At 46.1% G+C, this 22,169-nt stretch overlaps 1 protein-coding gene and 1 pseudogene across 2 annotated transcripts; one reads left to right on the top strand and one right to left on the bottom strand.

Annotated features, from left to right (window-relative positions):
• Nucleotides 1-194: 194 nt before the first annotated feature.
• Nucleotides 195-15,783, bottom strand: MARVELD3 (MARVEL domain containing 3). 2 transcript variants are annotated; one of them, XM_004448819.5, is made up of 3 exons: nt 15,342-15,780; nt 12,760-12,887; nt 195-2,967 (listed from the first exon to the last, which is right to left on the bottom strand). In XM_004448819.5, exons 1-3 carry the CDS (start codon nt 15,719-15,721, stop codon nt 2,330-2,332), a joined length of 1,146 nt encoding a protein of 381 aa, XP_004448876.1. In that variant the 5' UTR covers nt 15,722-15,780; the 3' UTR covers nt 195-2,329. The 2 variants fall into 2 exon arrangements, with proteins under 2 accessions (XP_004448876.1, XP_004448875.1); XM_004448818.5 differs by lacking the exon at nt 195-2,967 and adding an exon at nt 6,320-7,784 and having other exon boundaries at nt 15,342-15,783.
• Nucleotides 15,784-20,166: 4,383 nt separating this feature from the next.
• On the top strand, nt 20,167-21,576 carry LOC101415883 (upstream stimulatory factor 1 pseudogene; annotated as a pseudogene).
• Nucleotides 21,577-22,169: the final 593 nt, after the last annotated feature.

The raw sequence follows: 22,169 nt of genomic DNA, 5'->3' as shown, positions 1-22,169 counted from the left end.
CCGCGGTTTAGAACTGCGGACCTCCCGTGTGGTAGACGGACACCCTAATCACTGAGCCAAGTCCGCTTCCCTCCCATAATCTCTTGATTTCCAATTCCAAGCAAGATTTATTACCTCTCACTCCAAATAGAGGCCAAGTTAAAAATGACTTAGCAGGCTCCCTCTTCATCTAGCCAAATGAGCATTATAAAAACTTGGTTCAAAAGCTGTTTATTGAGAACATTCAATGGGCGAGGGACTATGCCATCATCGATCTCAATACCTCAGATCCATGAGACACACCTCCCTGTTCCAGGGTAGCAGAAATGAAATGTATTGTTCTTTGCTTCATGGAATATTAATTTCCTGGTACATCAAAGGCTACAAGAGCACATTAGTAAGACGTCCCAATGTCTGATTCAATGGCTCTAAATTCTACCTCTGCTACATTAAAGATTTGACTTTAAGTTACTTAATCTCTCAAGGCTGTTTTTCTCATTTATTAAATGGAAATCAGAGTATCTCATTAGTTGTGTGTTTAAATGAGATAATGCAAGCAAAGGGCTTCTGGAACATAGTGAGCATTCAATGAAATATTAACTCCTGGGTGAGCCTCTTATTCCCCTTGACCCTTAACCTCCTCCTTTGTAAAATATGAATAATCTTCACCTGTCTATCTCATAAATGCTAGTAAATAAGATCAGGTTTGTTACAGCATTCTGAACTTTATAAAGCAGTACAGTCACGCCCAAGTGCTCTTAGGATCGTGATCACTGTACTCCATACACACGTAGGTAGCATGACTAGGCCTGGACACAAAGGTCAGAGTGACCAAAGCCACGTTTTATCAAATGTAACATCTGGAAGTGGGTGAAGAGCTGGTGGGGACATGTTTCAGGGAATAAACCCTAAGGGAGAATAGTGTGGGGTCCTGTTCTTTGGGGAGTGGGTTGAGGATGGGGAATGGGTTTGATTTTTGCTGCCCTTGAACTTCTTGCTTACCAGTGAAAACTGTGCCTGGAAGCCAAGCGTGCTGGAGTAGAGCACCCGTTCTGTGGCACAACAGTCTTTTCTATTTTAACCTAACGCAGAGTTAGGTTATTTTCCTCTAAGCTTTAATGTTTGCGAAAGTATAATCTAGATATTTCCCATTTCTGTATGAGGTTTAGTTTGTGTGTGTGTTTTAGGTTTAGTTTTGATCCTTGCCCTTGGATGGGCTCTGTAAGAATTAGCTATTGAAAAGCAAGAGGATAATGGGAAAAACACTATAATGCATGCATATTTCTAGTTGTATTTGACATGAATTTATATATTTGAAACTAAGTGTAAAGTGTAAGAACAGCTACAAAGCACTTTAGATTAAAATTTCTGAAAGAACTTTTTATTTTTAAGGTTCAGTGTTAGTAATCTGTTACATTATGAAAATAATTCAGTGTACAGAGTGATTACTATCTACCTTTGAAGGCCAACTCTCCATGGGACACTGTGGGAGAATACAGATAGGAAAAGGCCTCCAATAAGTTTGGTATTCTTAGTAAAATTAACTGCTTTACTTTGAAACCAGTTGAATTACATATTTAAGAAAAGTAGGAACTTTCTTTCTTGCTAATGAAATCTCATATTTAAGGAAATGATAAAATACTTCAGGAAAGTATCAGTTGAATGACTTACCACAAAAAAAAACTGATTTGGAATGGCTACCAAGAGAACATTTTCTCCTGGCCCTAATGCAGGAAGGCTACTAAAACCATCCTTTAATGTATCAGCAATCTCACCTCTCATCTCTAGTGGAATGACTCTTTGGGACCTGTGACAGTCACAGCACATTGCTGCTGCAACCCACAAAAGAGAAGAAGAGTTTTGCTCTGGGAAAGTCAGAAGGTACTTATTTAGAATTAAATAACACAACTGCTGGGACCATATATGGGGCAGGAAATGGCATGTTTCTTTTGGTGACTTTAAAAATTTATGGCAGGTAAGGTATTTCTACAGGAACACTGGACCTGCTAACCTCTGATGTGAAGTTACTTCACATCTTTAAGAATTTCTCTGGCTAGTTAGTTATTACCATTATTATCTTACCATTTCTGGAAAGGAAGGGCATATAATACCTAAACTTCTGATGTTGCCTTTTGTAGCAAAGCTGGAGATGTTTTTTCAAGCTCTCATTAGTGAGCCAACAAGGATTTATTGATCTCCTTTTACAGTAATCATTTAGCTTTGTGTAAGTACCAAAGGGAGCATTTATAAAACCATACATACAAAACCACAGTTGTCTGATGTGTGATTTTTAAAGGGCCAGTCTTTTTGAGAGCAACAATAATGGGGAAAGATTAGGTTCCAGAAGATCTCAAAGTGTTCCAGACCATAGGTATTCTGGTGGATCACTGTAATTTCGGTGCTGTTCTTGGCTGTCTTTGTAGTGCTGCTGTTCTCGGTAGCTCCGTAGGGCGAGCACCACACTGGCACCATACATAATCACAAGAAGACAAGCAAAGGTGGCTGCTGCTCCATCAGTGCCTGCCAGCTGGCAGTTCATCCAGGTGAGCCCCTTGCGAGCATAGAGCCTCTCTCTCTTTTTGCAAGTATCTGTGGAATTGATCTGCAAAGCCACATGGAGGTAAATGCCAATGCCTATGCAGTAGCCCACTGCTGCCAGGAGGCTGAAGGTGGCCTCCATGAGGAGCCACTTCCTAGGCAGTTTTGTTAGACTCTTGGCTCCCTGGAGCAAAACGCCCATGGTGAGGACACCCAGCCCCAGAGAAACAGCCACGCCGCCATATATCAGGGGCGCCCGGAGGACCGTGTACTGCTGGTCCAGCTGCCGAACCTGCTCCAGTTCAGTGCCCTCAAATGGTGAGTAATAGTTGTTCCCAAAGCCGCCGCCGCTGGTAAAGCTGGCACTGAATCCAGCAAGGACAAAGTAGGAGGCCACGATACACATGAGAACCATCCCATTCAATATCACCTCCACTATTTGTACCACACCTAGGAGGAGAAAGATTTGGGATTTAACACTGACAACACTCAGGAAACAACTCTCTAGCCCAAACTAGAGAAATACCACTGGTGACCTGATTTTAAGGACATGGTCTGATTCAATATTAACATCCTTGCTTGTTTGCTTTTTCTTTTTCTTTTTTCCTTTTTTTTTTTTACAAATGCATGTTGGAAAGATCAAAATGTCACTTCTGAAAACTGTGTAGCAGTCTCTTAAAAAACTAAACAAACATTTACCATTTGACCCCATCAGTTACATACCTGGGCATTTATCCTATAGAAATGAAAACTGGTGTCTAGGTAAAAACATGCACATGAACTTTCACAGGAGCTTTACTTATAATAACCAAATATGGATGAATGGTTAAACCAACTGGTACATGCATAACATGCAATATTATGCAGCAATAAAAATGAGGCATACAACTTGGATGGGTTTAAGGTAATTATGCTGAATGACACACTGGATCTTTCTGTACCTCTTTTGCAACTTCCTGTGAATCTATAAATATTTCAAAGTGAAAAAGTTAAAAAAAATAAAAATGACAGAAAAAGATATAAAGTGAGAATTTTCTCTCCTGAACCCATTCACCTGTTTTTTCCCCCCAGTCACTTACATTAATTTCTAGGATAACTTTCCAGGGTTAATGCAAATATAAATGCACATATAAACATGCATTTTTATCCTCCCTCCCTGCTTTTTTTTTACAAAAGGATACCATATACACTGTTCTGCATCTTGCTTTTTTCACTTACATCACCCACAAACGCTTCCAGATCAGTTCCTAGAGAGCTTCCACATTCTTTGTAATGGCCTCTGACCCCATTGTCTGAATGTACTGTTTATTCAACCAGGATCCTATTGATGGACACAGGCTACTCACTTGGGAGTTTCTTAGAAGTTTAAGGAGCCCACAAAGGCCACGAGGCAGCAGGACCCAAAAGGAGAACAGACTCAATGTGTTCTTGCCTAAAGTCTGCTTTCATTTGTTACTCAAAGAGACCCCAGCCTCTTCTTAGCTGTATTCTGGGAGGTATTGTGTTATTCCCTGGTGGTTCAGAGATAAAAATAAAGAACAGCATGTGGAGTTGAAACACCAGGTTCAAGGCCATGCTTTTTACTGCTTTACAATCTTGCCCAAGTGATTCAATCTTCCTAAGCCCCAAACACACACTTATCTGATAAATGAAGATAAAGCCTGCCTGTCTTAACCTACAGGGCTGTGGTGAGGCTCAAATGAATGCAAACATGAAAATGCTTTGAAAAGCATGTTACACAAGGGGATAGTGATTTATAAAATGGAAGGGGATCAGTGAGAGATTTAAGAAGAAATCAAGAGAGCAGATGTGGCTCAGGCAGTTGGGTGCCTGCCTCCCACATGGGAGGTCCCGGGTTCAGTTTCTTGTACCTCTTAAAAGAAATGAGGGAAGTGGATGGGGTTCAAGTGATAAGAACTCTGCCTACCATATGGGAGGATCTGGGTTCAATCCCTGGGGCCTCCTGGTGAAAAAGAAGAGAAAGAATGCCTGTGTGGTGAGCTGAGTGCCCAACAAGTGCCCATATGGTGAGCCAAGGGCCCATATGGCGAGCCGAGTGCCCACGCGATGGTGAGCTGAGTGCGTGTGGGGTTAGCCAAGTGCCCATATGACTGCCTGTGTGGTGAAACAGTGTCCACGTGGTGAGCCAAGTGCCGGCGCAGCAAGCTGAGTGCCAGTGAGCCAGTGCCCGCACAAATGAGTCATGCAGCAAGATGATGATGCAACAAAAGAGAGACAAAGGGGAGAGGCAAGGTGAAGTGCAGCAGAGACCAGGAACTAAGGTGGCCCAATTGACAAGGAACCTCTCCCCAAATCAGAGGTCCCCAGGATGGAGTTCCAGGAAATCCTAGAGGAGAAAGACGAGAAGAGAAGACAAAAAGAGAAACAGATATAGAAGATCACACAGCGAATGGACGCAGACAGCAAAAACAGCAGGACAGGGGAGGGGGAGGGGAAGAGAAAGAAAGAAATGAACAGATAACCAACAAAAAACAATAAGCAGACAAGGAGCAAAAACAAGTTGCAAACAGATGAGACAGCCGTGGGGAGTGGGGGCGGGAAACTAAGGAAATCCGAATACACTATGAATTTAAAAAAAAAAAGAAATGGGACTGGTTTATGAAAAGCATGGTTTCCCAGAAACCAGGGACACCCTTTTACACTAGGGGGTCATATGAACCCCAAAAAATTTATAAATGGGACAGTTCAAGACCAGTTATCTCTAAAAGTAACAGCCATGGGGCTTGCTGATCCTATTTTCTGCTGGGCCCATTTGAATTCCTAGGAGGTCTATGGGACGTAGCAGTCAAGGGCTCAGAGTTCTTCAGAGAAGCCACATTCCCCCTACTTAAAATAGAAAATAACATCAGACCAAAACTGTCCACTTTACAGACATTGTAAGCTACTGGGCATTCTCTCCCTAGAGCAGAGCAGTGAATAGACCCAGGCACTGTTCTAATTCATTATATTGTGGTAGCTATCCCCCCATCCCCACCCCAAACCTTTCTCTGCCTTGGTTTGCCCTCTGCATGCATTCAGTATCTCAGTCCCTGAAAGAGAATCAAGAATCCCTACAAAATGTAGAAACCTGAATGTTTGCCTTCTGGGACAGATTCTGCGGAAACAGTCAAGTCACACTCCACAGCACATCTGCCTGGCCGAAATGGAAAAAATCTAGAACTTGCCAGCAACTCCCTCCCCTCCCCCTGCCTCAACAATTGAAATAATGGTCTTCTGCCAGGTGAGATGATACTGGGGAGGTTGAAGGCGATATGGACACTGAATTTCATCACAGGTACCAGCCAGGCCCGACCTGTCTCAGCTATCAGTAACGAACAGGCCCAAATACTGTGCACCAATGGGCCATCCGTGCAGAAAAAAAAATGCCTGCAGGGGAAAGAAGAAAGGTGATTGTCAGAGCTAGCAGTTTATTTCTACGATGGGATGGGACAAGTCTCTGGAAAGCCTGGAGAACACCAAGGGCTCTGTAGAGTGCAGTGGAAACTCTTCTGCCTTTGCATTGTAAATATGGTCCTGAAAAATCTGACATCAAATCACATTTTTCATTTTTTATTTTTCTAAAATAAAATGAATGCATATGTAGTTAAACCGTGCATAAAATGAAAAATAAAATTCTCCTCTCCAGAATCAATTACTATTAATACTTTGTTTTCGTCAAGAAATTTTCTAACCATATGCAAGATTATATATGCTTTTCTAACCCATATGAACTCAATTTGCAAATATATTGTCTTTCAAAGAACAGTATTAATGTACTGTAAAGAGAACCATCACCTCCAAATTAAATTTTTCTTTGAATTTTTATTGGATTCACATAAAGCAAAGAAAGTATTCATTTGTATCAAGAATATACTTTAATGTTCCATAAGTTGTAATTTAATGTGCAATAAAAACCCATGAAGTTGTCTGGTCAAAAGTAACATCCTTCTCCTGGGAAAGATTTTAAATTCTTTTATTCTGAATGGATCCTGAATTCTAGATGCCAGTTTTAATTCTTGGTACAATGGCACATTTACAAGAGGTACAAAACACTTATTGAGCTTCTGAGGCAACTGTAAGGAACTTGCAGAATAGCTTCTTTGCAACCCAGTGAATTAATCTGGCTTCTTTCCTTAGCCCACGCCTACCTCCAACTTAAAGCTTGCACGAGTCTCTCCGGAGCCCCCACACTCAATCCAGAGCATTAAGACTCTGGAAGGACTTGGAAAGTTTGTGGGAAAATTTCTGGGCTAATTCTGCTTAATATAATCTATGTTTAGAAAAGTTTAGGATACCATGTTGTCCTAAATGCCTGTCAGTTTTCATGAACTTTGAAAATAAAGTTCTTCAAATTCACTCGTTTATCTCCCTTTATTTAACCAAGACCTGTACTTTTTTGCAGCACTTGCCTTTGCCCGTGGGTCTTGGGCTCCAAGTTTTTGTCATTGTTGTTAGTCCCTCAGTAACCAAGGACCCCAGAAACCAGAGCTGTACATCCAAAACACCACTCCAGGCAACTGGGAGCTACCCCACCGTTCCTAAGTTGGCTGGTGACTTTTTCAAGCATTGGCAAGTTCCCCAACAAAGAGTTCTTGGGAAAGAGAATGGTTCAGAGTGGTTTCCATCACTTCCTTTTGGCAGAGCATTTTTAAAAGCCTAGAACTCAAACATTTCTGCTGGCTTCTCTTTCAGCTGCCTGACTTTTCGGTAAGCCCTGATGTCCAGGACAGCCCCCAGAGCAAAGACTCCAATGCCCAGAACAGCAAAGAGTCCAGCGCCAATGTCGCCGCCGTGGAAGGTGCAGCTGAAGCCACTGTACCCTTTGCTTTGGTAGAGGGCTTCCCTCTCTTTACACACAGGGGAGTCGTAGGCCGCGGAGAGGTAGTGGAAATAGAAATACAAAGCGGGGATGTAGGCACCCGCAATGAGCACGTGCAATGAGCCTTCAATCACCAGCCACAGCGGGCAATGCCACGGGACCCGCAGGACGCCCACAGCGATGAGGAGGCAGCAGAAGGCCATGAGGGCTCCGCCACAGGCCATGGCTGCGGTGACCGTGGGCAGCTTTAGCTGGTAGAACTGGACGTCCAGCTGCTGGGCTTTCTCCCCGTCGGCTCCAGCGAAGCCACTGTAAGCCCCTCCATACTGGTAGTAGTAAATGCCCCCCAGGCTGGTGATGCCTGTGTAGCCCCCCGTGGAACTGTAAGAGACAGAGCTGCAGGCCAGGATCAGCAAGTTCAGGAGAACCTCCAGCATCTGGCAGCAGGCTGCAAAAGAAGGGTGTGTTACCATCTGGGGAGATGCTATTTGGCCCTTGGAGACTCTTCCAACTTGAAGCTCAACTCGCCTCTTTATTCCGTCCCCTTGAAGCTTGAGCAGCCAAAGCTGTATCACCAGCACTGGATGATAGCAGGGAACGTCGCTTTCCAGAAATGGTGTCAGAAATACTTGAGACTGAAAGGAGCAACTCTCAAAAGAACAAAGCAGCCTCCCCGGGAGACATCCAAAGGATGGTAGAAAAAAACCAAGCCAGAAAGCAGAAAGAAAGTTTTCCTATCTGGAAGGGCAAGCACATGTGCCACTTCCCACAGACACACACGAAAGTCTCCACTTTATATATATTTTGAGGCTATCTTCATTTTGAAAGAGGACAATTTTCCAAGTTTAAAGAAAATCAAAATATAGAGTTTAAAAAACATAAGGAAGTTAGAAAAAGGCATGGGTGGTATATAACAATGTTTACTGTGGTTCGCATGTATTAGAAATACAAGTTCTTAAAATTAATTAAAACCCATAATGCTTCTTGAATTAAATGTATTTGTTTTATTGTTCTTGGACTTTAACTCAATAAACATGGTTTAAAGCTTAACTTTGTTGTCTTTACTCTTCCTAAAGAGCACATCTGCTTGAGCTGTGATATTTTCAGAGCTGAATTCTTTCAGGGCCCTCGACTTTCTCATATTGGACAAGAAAGGGCTCCAGCTCTTCCACCAAAGCTTGGTACTTTTCTTAAAACCCACTTTGTCGAGGTATAACTTATATACAATAAAACATACATACTCACATTTAGTATATGGCTTGATGAGTTTTAACAAATGTATATCATGTAACCATCAAGATCCAGAACATTCCATCAACCCCAAAAGTTCCCTAGCACCCCTCTGCAGTCAATCCCTCACCTTCCTCCTTGGACAACCACCGATTTGCTTTATGTCATTATAAATTAGTTTGGTCTTTTATAGCATGAAATGCTACAATGGAATATACAGTATGTGTATAGAAATGGAATCATATAGTATGGACTCTTTGGTGTCTGGGTGCTCAGGATAATGTAAATCTGGGTGCTTTTGAGCTGGAAATTGTACATGTGGAAGGTTCCAGTGAGTGAGCTGACTGTGCACCAGGTTGTCAGTCTCTCTCTGGCTTTTTCGATAACCTCAGATTTTTGTACCTCGTTCTAATTGGTCTATTTGTGACGCAGTAGTATGTACATCTACACATTCTCTAATTGAAATGATTCACTCTCATGTATTATCTTTACATTCCACAATATTCCTCCCAAATGCAAACAGTTTTGTTTGTTTTTTTAATTTTGAAAGTAAGGTATGCTTATTGCCAAAAAAGAAAATGTAGATAAAAGGGGAACACATAAAGTAAAAATTGCTTATAATTCAACCGAAAAAAAACCCAAACACCTAACCATTGAGAGCATTATTAATTTCTGGACTTTCCCCCATATATTGATAATTTTTATTGTTGTTTGTTTTCAGTTAAGGGTCATATTCTATCTACCATTGTATAACCCATGTTTTCACTTAACAGTATAGTGTGAGTATTTTCAGGTCAGTAAAAATACTTAAAAATTTTAAAGGACATATAAAATACCACGATTAATTTAAATAATTCCAGCGTAAAAGACTTTTAAACTTTCCCAGTGTTTTGCCATTTGGAAAGGTTTCTTTAATAGAGTCTGAGGAGGACTATGGCACATATTTTATTCCTATTTTAGCTTTTAGTAGAAAGAGACAAGCATCACTGGACGGGGGGAGATGTCCAGTGGTATCAGTTTTTTAAAATAAAGCCCCAAGGCTTTCCAAGTCTTCCAAGTACACAGAGGAGCCCTCCCTGCCCCTTCGCAAGGAGAGCTCTCCAAGTCAGCAGCCCTCTCTTCTGATCACTCTAGATCATTCTTTCCTGATGCTGGCTAATCATTCACATCTTTAATACTGTTAACACTCAAAGTCAATGGTGGGGTGAAACTCTGACATAAACTCAGTCCAGATAAATGCTGGATTGGGGTAATAAATAAGTATTTTTAAAAGGGGGTTTGAGAATGTAGGTTTTTAAAAAAATCACTACCTTCCACTCTGAACCTTTTCAGCTTGATTACAAGTCAAAGCTCTTGGCAGTGGGAAGTCTGTTTTTCCGCTGTTGACTCTGATGGACGGTCCTTTAACTCCTCCAACCTCAAATTCCTAATCGGCAAGCTGTCCCTCTCAAACCCAAACTTTAAACACTCCTAAAACCTAAATCGCAAGGTTTGGAGGGACGGAAAAGCACTACTGACTACAGCGGTGACACCCTTCTTGAGCGAAAAAGAAATTAAACTTTGAAGACGCTTTGTGGGTAAGGTTAGAAACGGAATGCAAATCAGGGTTTGATCACTAGGAGTGTAAGGGGAGAGGTAACAAACGCAAGGAAAAGGAGGAGCAGCTTCAAATGCAAACTAGGAGTGGACCCGCGGGGAAGGGCTCCTTCTCACCAAGTGCCTCTTCCGTCCCTCGAAATAACGAAGGAGCACAAGCCCCTCCCCCACAAGACTCCCTGGGGACCCGAGGCGCACCCCGGGACGTTTATACCAGCTGCTTGCCTTCTCTATCCTCAGCCCCTGAAGAGTTCCCTTTCTGAGTGGTCTTGCCTGTAGAAGTGAACGTGGGGCCATCTCTTCTGATTGGTGTCCTCGGTGTCCACTGAGCTTCCTGAGAGTGACTCAGAGCTCCAAACTTGAGGACCTCCCTAGGCTGTTAAAGAGGTCCAGAGCTGCCCTCCTCCTTTCGCAAGTTTGCAGGAGGAGGAGATGATTGTACCGATAAGAAAATGATGTCACAAAAGATCTACTCTCAACCCTGTGCTAGAATCTTCTGGTGACCTTTATCCAGGCCTTTATTTCTGACTTTAGACAACTTCCTGGTGTTTAATGATTGTTGCTCTCAAAACAACGCTGTATTGTATACTTATATGGGTCTCTGAGAGGACAGAGTTCTTTACAAGCCTTTGTTAGCTTCCAACTGCTGAACCAACCTTTCTCTTGAATCAGAAACCTAATTTCTGGGCTCAAAGCAGTCAAAGTTAAATCAAAGCATGTTTTGGTTAGAAGCCTTGAGCCCTGCCCTCTCCCCTTGGTAAATCAATCACAGAAGAAAAAAACATCTCTACTGAGAAACCTGTCAAACAGCTCCTGGTTTAGTCCTGTTGTTTTTGTCAGAAAAGGAGGAAGGTCAAGCAAGTAAACCATTTCCAGGCTTTTGAGTCAGATTCTGTTCCAATTTCAGCTCTTCCACTTACCAGCTGTGTGACTTTGGGTAACTTACTGTACCCCTCTGAACCTCAGGAGTTGTTGAAAGAAGGGAAATGAGGTGGTGCCAACATAAGTAAATGAGAGGGAGGATCCTTGTAACTTGCCTAGAGCCCTTTAATGAAAGTTCCTTATAATCCTATAATCACCTATATCATTGTAACCAGGCCAAGACATATTTTCAGGTATGGGCTCCATGATTTCTCTCCCTTAGGCTTAGATATTTTCACCTTTAGTCATTTGCAATTTAGGAAGTTTCTCACCAAATCATGTGAACCTAAAGAAAGGTTCACCCTGACAAACCAGATTTTCTGCATTTCTGGCCAAGTTGGACAGGTGATAGGATGGGAATCTTGGGAAGCCACTTTCAGAGTTGACACATAATACTATCAAATGTGGTGTTTTATAAACTGCAGGCCATAATAAACATGATGTTTGCGTTTGGTTTCGGTGTGTTTTGTTTTTTTTTAAGAAGGTATTGGGGATTGAATCCAGGACCTCGTACACACAAAACAACAGGCACTCAACCACTGAGTTCTACCGGCTCTGCTGTATTTATTTTTAACGAAACAGCATAGAATAGAAAATAATCAGAGTACTTGGTATAGAAGTGATAAGGACTGGTAAGTATTGTATCATGATGTTTTGCTTCAATGTCTGCATGTATTCTTGGTCTTATATATCTTATACATAAAATGTATTTCCTGAATAGAGATGGTGAAAGCATATCATGGCGTTAGTGAAACTAGCAGAGCTACTGTATGGGTATGACAGTGGTTGAAAACGAAAGTCCAAGGTCATGTATATTACTAGAAGTAAAGTTAAAACCTGTAACATGGGACTGTATAAGATAGTAAAACCTCATGTAAAACTTGAATAGAGGTGTTATTGCATATATAAGACTTTCTACAAAATATAAATACAAATGCACTAGAGAGAAGGTAAAAGCAGCTATGTATGGCAGGGGATGCATAGAGAGACTGAGAGATGAATTTTGTTTGCTTGTTTTTGTTTATTATTATAATAATGAAAATGCTCTAAGAATGATTAAAGCAATGAATGCACAAATATATGATTACACTGAATACCACTGGTTGTACACTTTGGATGGATTTATACTTTATTAGTATGTATCAATAAAATTGATTTGCTTAAAAAAATATATATATATATATATATATATATTTCCTGTTAAGGATCTCAGTCAAAAAAGTTTAAAAGACCCTGACTAAGTGTGCAGGTGTCAGGTCTCCAAGAAGACTGTCTGATCCTGTCTCGGGCTTGAGCCTCAACCAGCTGCTTCCTGCAGGTGATCTTCCCTCTCCGTGAACCCAGCCCTGCCTCGCCAGATCCGCCCTCCAACAGCTGGCGCTCACAGCTGGCAGCGCAGGCCACTGCAGTTCTCCCTGGAGCCCGAAAGCTGCTGCATGGCTGCTGCTTGCCTCGCCAGGTCCCCGGGCATGTTTGAAACCACGGGAACTCGAGGAGCACTCTTCAGACCTTCCTACCTTTTTTCAGAAAATGAAAAACCATGTCCAGGTATGGAAACTAAAATGCTAGGAACCAAAAAGGGAAGTGTGCTTGCATTTCTGCTTCCCCGGCTCAGCCCACCCCTTCCAGAACCGCAACTGACAATAAATGGTCGAACCGCCTGCAAAATGGCTCACCTCTCCCGGTGCACAAGTATCTGCATTTATGGCATTCCAGGAGTCCTTCGGCCTCTGATTGGTAATATTCCACCTCCTCTCGTGTAGACCTGGGGTTCGAAGGCAGATATCTCCCAGAAGCCAGTTCGCTATAACCCCAAAACAAACAAGGTCATTAGGGAGCCTAAAGTGCAAAGGAGTGTTCAGTATTAGAACTTTTGACTCCTCCTGCCGGGCCCAAACATTAAAGAATGTGCAGGACAGAAATAAAATTTGCCAGTGTTTCATACTTGATAACTTCTCTGGTTTAGCAGCCCCACAGAAGACTTGGCCAAACTCTGCTAACTGCCTATTGTATGCCTGGAACCCGGCACGCCTGAGAAGTGACTTTGGTGCTTTGGTCTGTCCGCAGGCAGGAGCTATCGAACCAGGTGGCTGCGAGCAGCCTTTGCTAGCTTGAGGTCTTGGTTCTGCGTGGGCCAGGCCTCTTCAAAATTAGTTTGCATTCACAAGACGGACCCCCAAGCTGGCATTCTCTTCCCTTGTTACCCTGGAAAGAGCAGAATCGGCAATAATTCTCTAGGCACAGGGGTGACACAGATGGCTTCTGACACCTCTGCATCATCTCTCCCTCTTCTCCTGCTAGATGCAGCATTTTCTGTTCCTTCTCCTCCTCCCCTACCCCTTACTGCTCTATTATCCAATATATTCTGGCTTTGCCAAGGATTCGACGGAAGACTACATTTCTACTTGCTGGGCTCCAGGGATCTTTCTAAAACATAGATCTCATCACATCCCTATTTTGTTTGAAATCTTGGGCCCTCGGATGAAGTCCAAACTTTCAGCACGGCACAGCAGGTCCTTGCCCCTCTCACCCAACTCACATCTTCCCCTTTGAAGACCCGCCACAGTGGACTGTCCCCTGTCTCAAAGAGGGCCTGCTCTCCCATGCCTCTCTGTCACTGCAAAAGCGACGACCTTGGGATATCTTTCATTTCCCTCCCCCAGCCTCACCCCATCTTACTCCTTCTCTAGAACCCAGTTTGAGGTTATCTCCTCCAGGAAACTTTTGCTGAGCCCATTTAGGAGTCTAGTTCTGTTCTTTCTGAATCAGTTATTTTCCTGCAGCAGCACCTTTCGCACAATTGGCCTGTTTACCTGTCTGTCTCCTGAACCAGACCATGGGCCAGGTGAGGGTAGATCTCTGTAGCCCTCGCCCCACAGAGCAGTCGGTTAAATAAACGCTTGCCAAATGGAAGAAAACGGAAATAAATTGCCCTTTGGTTTCAAACCACTAACAGGCTGTGTGCAAACGAAGCAAAAGTGTTTCCTTCACTTGCTTTGGTGGCATGGAGAGGTGAAGAACGGGGTCTCCTATTTATAATGAAACCAAAAAATGTACCTCTATTGTAGTGCAAGATGGCTTTAGTTGGGAAACAATAGCCAGTGCCTCTGACTATCTGGGCACGCCCTTTGTCATGCTAGTTGGTTTTAGATAATGCCACATAAACTCAGGATAGTAGCTTTCCCGCTGTGTGGACGTAACAGGCAGAGAGACTTGACTTAACCTTCCAAATCCCACAGTGTACAGGAGCCTGACAGGAAGCAGGGATCACCCCAGTGGGTCTCCTTGTTAGATTATAAACTCTGAGCTGGCAGAGGCAATATGGGGTTCAAATCTGGGTCTCAGTTCACAGTGCCTGGTGCATAATGTGGACATTCAATAAAATTTGTAGAATTGGGCGGAATGTTCGGCGGAAAAGTGAATTCCCTGGGTTGCCTCTCCTTCCCCTTCCTTTCCCATCCTCTTCTAGCACCAAGTCTTGCACAACATGAGGCTTTCACCTCCCAAGGGCTTACGGGAATTCTCTGTGCTCCCCCAGGCAGAGAGGACTAAGTTTGTTCCTTCAGGAGGGTGGGGGTCGCGATCATGGGATTTGATGAAGCTGTCCCAAAAGACCACATGGACCAAAAAGAAAAAATCTCTGCCCTTCAGCTGGGAGTTTTGGATAGATTTTTAGTTCTTTGGTTAAAGGTGTGGATTCTTCCAGTTGTCTGTTTTTGAAACGCACATCACTCCCCAGAAAGGGGTAACACATTAAACTACTGGCCCTTCCTCGGGCTGACTGTATCAGGCCCGGCCACCAGGCAAGTGGGCTTTGAAATCGGAGAAGGCTGATTTGGGGACACAGGAATGGAGCCCCGGGCCCGAAGGGGCAGTCCTGCGCGCCAGTGGGGAAGCGGGGACGGGGTGTGCGCGGGGAGGAGCTGCGGGCTAATCCCACCTACCTGATCTGCCCTCCTCTTCCCTCCGCGGAGGCTCGTCTTCCTCCTTACCTGCTCCCCGGGCCCCGCCACCGCCTACAGAGGTGGCTTCTGCCTGGTTAATCGGGTTCACGTCAAGAGGTGGGGCACCAGAAGGTTCTCCTTCCCTCCCAGGGCACCTCTAGGAGCGCAGAAGGAGGAACGGCACTCCTTGCTTTCAGCCAGCTTCCTCCAGGACAGGCAGCTGGGGGTGGCCGGGCGGCGCAGGCTGGCCTCGGGCCCGGGCCGCCTCGGTCCCCGGGTCCCCAGGCCGGTCGCCCCCGGCGGCTCCGCCTCACCTTTCCAATCCACGGCGCGCGAAGCCCTCCTTCCTCTGGGGCGGCGGCTCGCGGGTTTCCCACGGCGCGGGCCAGGCGGGCGGGGCTGCGTCGCGCGGGGGCCCCGGGGGTCCGTCCCGCCTCCGGCTGCGGCGGGGCTTTTCCCAAACTCCTGGTGCGTCCGGGCGACGGCTCCCGCCCCTTTGCCTGTCCTGGCGGGGCTCTCGGTCCCTCGCCCTGTCCCGGTCCCCTCGCCGGTTCCCGTCTCTCTCCCTGCGCGGGTCCCCGCGTCTGTCCCGCTGTCGCTCGGGGTGGCGGTCGCGGTCCGAACGGGGCTGCCGGGCGGGGTCCCGCTCTCTCGGCCGGGCTCGGGGCTCGCGAGTCTCCGACGGCTCCCCCATGGCCCGGCTCCGCGTCCCCGCCCGGGAGCGACCCGAGGGCAAAGACCGACTGCACGTTCCCGGGGCAGGTGGCCAAGCCCGGGCGCGGGGCGGGACGCTCACCTGCGCGCACGCGCGCTCGCTCCGCTCCGAGCCGGGGGGAGCGCACCTGAGCGCGCGCGTTTCCAGGTCCCTGCGGGGCGTGGCGGGAGGGGGCGCGGGGTGGACGGGGGTGCGGGGCGCGGCGGGAAGGGGAAGCAGGTTGCTGCTGTAAACCGAGGAGAGAAGACGGCCGTCCGCCGTGCCCGGTCGTCTCCGAAGTATCCCCTCGTGACCCCGCTGGGAGGGAGGCCTAAGGAGGCGAACTCTGGCCAGAGCGGTGGCTCCCCTATTCGGCATCTTGGGTTTGCTTTCCCAGAGCATACCCCTCCCCTCACGCACCCACCCATCTCTTCTTCTCACGCACCCACCATCTCCCCACGCACCCACCCATCCACCCATCTCCTTACGCATCCACCCATCTCCTCACGCACCCACCCATCCATCCATCCCCTCACGCACCCACCCACCCATCTAACACACCCCACCCAATCCACCCATTCACTGTCTCCCTCTCCCTCCTTCCCTCTACTGCTAATCTTTCAACAACTATGTCGTAGGGTGGCTTGAGACCAGTTCATCTATTACAATAGTCTCAGACTTACAAAACGTATTCTTATTTTTTATTTTTTTTTAAATGAGGAGTGACAGAATTGACAGCTTTGTATTTTGCCAAGTAAGGATCTTTTATTTTTTTAATTTTTTAATTCATTTTAAAAAAATATTACATTAAAAAAATATGAGGTCCCCACGCACTCCCCACCCCCCCCACTCCCCCCACAGCAACCCTATCCCCCATCATCATGACACATCCATTGAATTTGGTGAATACATCTCTGAGCATCACTGCACCTCATGGTCAATGGTCCACCTCATAGCCCACACTCTCCCATGTTCCATCCAGTGGGCCATGGGAGGATCTACAATGTCCGGTAATTGTCCCTGCAGCACCACCCACGACAACTCCAAGTCCCGAAAACGCCTCCACATCTCATCTCTTCCTCCCATTCCCCACACCCAGCAGCCACCATGGCCACTTTTTCCACACCAATGCCACATTTTCTTCAATTACTGACCACAATAGTTCATGAATAGAGTATCAGTAAGTCCACTCTATTCCTTACTCTATTCCTCCATCCTGTGGACCTTGGATTGGTTGTGTCCATTCCACATCTATGTCAAGAGGGGGCTTAGATTCCACATGGATGCTGGATGCAGTCCTTGTGCTTTCAGTTGTAGGCACTCTTGGCTCCATGGTGTGGTGGTTGACATTCTTCACCTCCATGTTAGCTGAGTGGGGTAAGTCCAATAAACCAGAGTGTAGGAGCTGAAGTCTTTTGACGCTCAGGGCCTGGCTATCATATGGTCAGTCCAGAGATTCAGATCTCCTAGATATATCTTAAACCCCAGCACCAACTATAGTTCTGGTAAAGTAACAGGAAAGGCTTATGAAAAGAGATCACATCTGAGTCCAGCTCCATTATGCAGAGACACCAACTCCAAAGAAGGGCCAACTGACATGGCAGTGAACTCCATCTGCCATGACCATAAAACCTGTGGGTCTCTGTAGCCCTCAGAAGAACCAGTACCTGGGGTTGTATCTACTTTATCTGTCTCTGAGACTCTGCTCAGGTGTGCATAAGGGCAACCCCTCTTATAACCTCCAGGCTCTTTTTTAGAGACTCATAGCCATATAAACTCATTTGTCCTTTCCATTTCCCCCTTGATTTAGGTCAAAAAGCATTTTTAACTCCTGTTATTATATGTAGACAGGGATATTCTGCTGGTCCGAGTTGAACCTTTTATTCATGGTCATTTTCTAGTTATGTCATCAACTGGTACTTGGTAGTAATCCCTCACACCAGGGAGGCTCATCCCCAGGAGTCATGTCCCATGCTGGGGGGAAGGCAATGCATTTGCATGCTGAGTTTGGCTTCGAGACTGGCCACATTTGAGCAACACGGAGGCTCTCAGGAGGGAACTCTTAGGCACATTGCTGCTCTAGGCCTTGCTCTTATTTCAGGTGCACAGGCTCACAAGCATAGTCATTAGTATCAGGGACTCACTGTTGGACCCTCATTCCTTCCTGGTCCAAGTAAGGATATTTTAAAACCCATGAAAGTATCTGTTAATTCTTTCAATGAATGTTTGAGCACCTGCTCTCTGTAGTGGGTGCTGGAGGTACTGCGGTGAACCACGAGTTTGATGCTTGGGTTCCGGTGTGTGCGGGAGAAGGGGCAACAGGCAACAAAGAAAAGAAGACAATGTCTTAAATATAATGGGGGGAGGGCAGGCTTATTTATACAGATCTGGCTACAGGGCATTTGAGTTGAGACCTTAATGGTGAGGCAGCTTTGGGGATGGCTGAGAGAATGTTCGAGAAAGAGAATATTCTAAGAGCAGTGGGATGACATTGAAGGATTTTGAGTAGAAGAGTGACTTGATCTGATTTAAGAGCATTCTGGTTTCTGTGAGTATGAAGTAAGAGAAGAGTGAGGAAGCTACTGATGCAACGCAGGAGGGCGGTGAGATGGTGAGGTGGAGGAAGAACTTGCAGAATGGATTGCATGTGAGGGAGGAGTGAAGTGACTGGGTGGACGGTGGTACCGTTTTCTGAGAAGGGAAAAACCAGAGAAATCGAGGTTTTGGGGAAAATGAAGAATTCTGTTTTGGACATGTAAAATTTAGGATAACTCTGATTCATCGCAGGTAGTTGGATATGTCAATCCAGAGCCTGGGAGGGGTTAGGTGGGAGATACAGGCCAGGGGCTAAAGGAGTCACCCAAGCAGGGAGGGAGTTATAATGGCAAAGTCTTGGACAGAGCCCCAAGGATCTTCAGCATTTAGAGCTAAGATGGGAGAGGATTAAGAAATGGGATCAGTAGAACCAGGAGGGTGGGGAACTTCAGACTTCAAGGTCTGCCCAAACATAAACCCCCATCTCGCTGAAGTGCTGCTCCCAGCAACACCAGCCTTTTGCCCTGAACGGAGAGGATGGGGCCAAATCTTAAATCCTTCCACAAATATTTACTGAATAAGGCCCTATTCTGAGCTGGAAACAGCTGTGACTAAGAAGACCGTGTTAGACAGGATAATGGCCCTCCAAAAGTCCATGTTCTAGTCCCTGGAACCTGTGGCCTTATATGGCAAAAGGGAGTTTGCAGGTGTAATGAAGGATCTAGAGATGGGGAGATTATTCTGGATTATCCAGGTGGACACAGTGTAATCCAAAGGTTTTGTAAGGCGGGGGCAGGAGGGACAGAGAAGGAGATATGAAGACAGAAGCAGCGGTCAGAGTGACACAACCACAAGCCAGGAATTCAGACAGCCTCTAGAGTCTAGAAGCTGGAAAAGACAAGGACAGATTCTCTCCTAGAGCCTCCAGAAGGAGCACAGCTCTGCCAACATCTTGCTTTTAACCTTGTAAGACCCATTTTGGACTTCTGATCTGCAGAATGTAAGACAATAAATCTGTGTTGTTTTCAATCAGTAAACCTGTGGTAATTTTTTACAGCAGCATTTGGAAAGTAATACATGGAGACCTGGCAAATAAACTAAAATAAACAAACACAGGCTATTTGGCAAGTGGCACAGTTCTTCCTCTCTCAGCCCCTCCTTTTGGGCCTCTGGAACCCTCTTTCTGGAGAAGCAAATCCCCATACCAGCTGGTTTTTTTGTTTGGTATTGTATCTTTACCTTGATAAACTAATTATTGTCACTTTGTTCTGCCTCTCTCTATATAGATATAAACATTTTCTGATGAAATATCTGAGTGTCAGCTGCTGACACATTACTCTTTGCCCTTACTTTAGCACATATCTCCAGAGAACAGCGTTCTCCTACACAACTACATTGCAATAATCACAATAGACATTTAGCTTTGCTATATCATCTAATATACACTCTATATCCAAAATATATCCCTATTGTATCAATAATGTCCAGTGTATCTAGTCCCCACCCCCGGATCCCAGATCCAGTCAAGGATTATTCATGGTATATAGCTATTTAGTCATGTCTCTTTAGGCGCCTTTAAATCTCCTTTAATCTGTAACAATTTCTCAGCCTTTTTTTTCTTAATCATTAACACTTCGGAAGATTCCAGTCCAATTATTTTTTTCAGATTGTCCCTCAATTCGAATTTGTCTGAGTGTTTCTTCATGATTAAATTCAGGTTAAACATTTCTGGCAAGAACATAAAAATAGGTGATGCTGAGTGCGCACGAGCCGCTGTCCCTGGCGCTACCCGGGCCCGGAGCGGGGAGAACACGGTCGGGGAAAAGTAGCGGCTAAGGCGACTTTGGCCAACTTAGCACAGGGCTGTGAGGCAGGAGATACAAAGACCTGCAGAGAAGGACAGGTTCCTCGGATGTGCCCCCTCACAGAGAGACGAAGGGGCAGCAGAAAACAGCTGGAACAGAAGAGGGGGCAGTGCAGATTCAGGAAGGTGCAGTGGCATGTGGGGAGGACCCAACCAGTGTGGCAATCGCCAGCATCCATCAGCTGCCACCTTCCCTGACCCCAACGTCAAGCGATGTACAGGGTGATCCAGGTGTCTGAGGGGCAGCTGGATGGCCAGGCTGAGGGCACTGGTGCCATCAGTGGCTGCCCTGCCACCCAATCCATGACCCAGGCTGTGATCCAGGGCGCATTCACCAGTGAGGATGCAGTTGACACAGAAGGGACAGCTGCTGAGACGCATTATACTTATTGCTCCAGCACTGCAGTGGGAGATGGGGCGGGAGCACCACATCAGGGAGTATAGCTGCTGTCGTTACTGCCCAGGGCTCAGAGGCACGACTGGGGCCGGTGACTCCTTCCGGCACTGGTCAATTCTTTGCGATGATGTCACCGCAGGAAGTGTTGCAGGGAGGAAGCCAGCGCTCCATAGCCCCTAGGACTCATCCTTATTCCCTGAAATCAGAGGCTCCCCGGAAGACTCGGGGTTGAGAAACGCAGGGCACAGCATAATGAATGGAGCGCCGTCACTCAACAACTGGACTGGGCAGCTGTCCAAGACCATTCCAGGCTGCTCCATGGAGAGCACCAAGTCTGGCCAGAGTAAAGGTGAAATCTTCCCAAGGCCTGTGGTTCTACCCAGGAGCTTCGACAGAGTAACCACCGATTGTCTGAGGAACTGCAGGGGCTTGACCAGCTGCAACTGGACAATGATGGACTTCGACAATAGGTAGAAGATCTTTTTTTTTTAATAGTTTTTAAAAAAAGATTTATTTATTTATTTATTTATTTCTCTCCCCTTCCCCCCGACCCTGGTTGTCTGTTCTCTGCGTCTATTTGCTGTGTCTTCTTTGTCTGCTTCTGTTGTTGTCAGCGGCACGGGAATCTGTGTTTCTTTTTGCTGCATCATCTAATTGTGTCATTTCTCCGTGTGTGCGGCACTTTCTTTTGCACTGGGTGGCTCTCCTTATGGGTGCACTCCTTGCGCGTGGGGCTCCCCTACGCGGGGGACACCCCTGCATGGCAGGGCACTCCTTGTGCGCATCAGCACTGTGCATGGGCCAGCTCCACATGGGTCAAGGAAGCCCTGGGTTTGAACCACAGACCTCCCATGTGGTAGACGGATGCCCTAACCACTGGGCCATTGGCCGAGGTGGAAGATCTTAAAAAACAAGAACCTGCAGCTATGAGCTCAGCTGCGACACCACGGAGTAGAGGTCGTCATCAAGAATGACAGCAACTACCCACGGGGATCAAGGAGCTTTAGGCCCTATAGCCCCTTTCTGGGGACTGAAGCTAGCCCAGGAGCACCAGGCTAGTCCTGTGCCCCTTTCCTTACTGCCCACCTCTGGCATGACACTGGGGGGGGGAGTTTGGAAGGTGTGTCTTTGAACTGAGGCCAGTTGTATAGCAGCCCACAGTGGTGTGAAACACAAATATGGACATGCACTGACAGCCTCACCCACCCCTTCCACGAAGCCCTTGTGCTCTTCTTGCGCAGTGCATGTGCTGTCTCCATGCTGGATACGGACACACTAAACTGGGGCGCTTGTCCTGTGCTTGCTTAGAGTGCCCAGCAGAGAGTCTGCTGACCGGGGATGCTCTGGCTTGCCCCAGGACTCTGGCACTTCCACTGGTTCATCCTTTCCTTGGAGCTGAGGTTCAGATGTGCACCTGACTCCTCTGGAGAACAGGCTTTAGCAAGAAGTGGGGGAAGGGGGGCTTAGCGATGGCTGCGGCCCTGGGAAGAGGAGCTTGGCCAGCAAGCAGCAATGGCCAAGCAGAGGTCTCTGGAGCTAGGGAGAACAGGAGGAGGCCTGCTTGGGGCCTTTCCCCCTTGTGGGGGCATTTATTATTTTCTTTCCTTTTTTTTTTTTTAAGATAAAATTGTTCAGAGCCAAAAAAAAAAAAA

This window comes from Dasypus novemcinctus, chromosome 18 (assembly GCF_030445035.2).
Source record: "Dasypus novemcinctus isolate mDasNov1 chromosome 18, mDasNov1.1.hap2, whole genome shotgun sequence".
Lineage (NCBI taxonomy): Eukaryota > Metazoa > Chordata > Mammalia > Cingulata > Dasypodidae > Dasypus > Dasypus novemcinctus.
The sequence above is the reverse complement of the archived record's forward strand: the minus strand, read 5'-3'. Positions and strand labels throughout refer to the sequence as shown.

What these genes read in the sequence shown, in the direction of transcription:
- MARVELD3 (XM_004448819.5), bottom strand. Translation starts at nt 15,721, where the DNA reads ATGGGGGAGCCGTCGGAGACTCGCGAGCCCCGAGCCCGGCCGAGAGAG. An exon ending in GCGCGCCGTGGATTGGAAAG is followed by an intron (nt 12,888 to 15,341) that starts GTGAGGCGGAGC and finishes TTGGGGTTATAG; the next exon opens with CGAACTGGCTTCTGGGAGAT. An exon ending in ATACTTGTGCACCGGGAGAG is followed by an intron (nt 2,968 to 12,759) that starts GTGAGCCATTTT and finishes TTCTCCTCCTAG; the next exon opens with GTGTGGTACAAATAGTGGAG.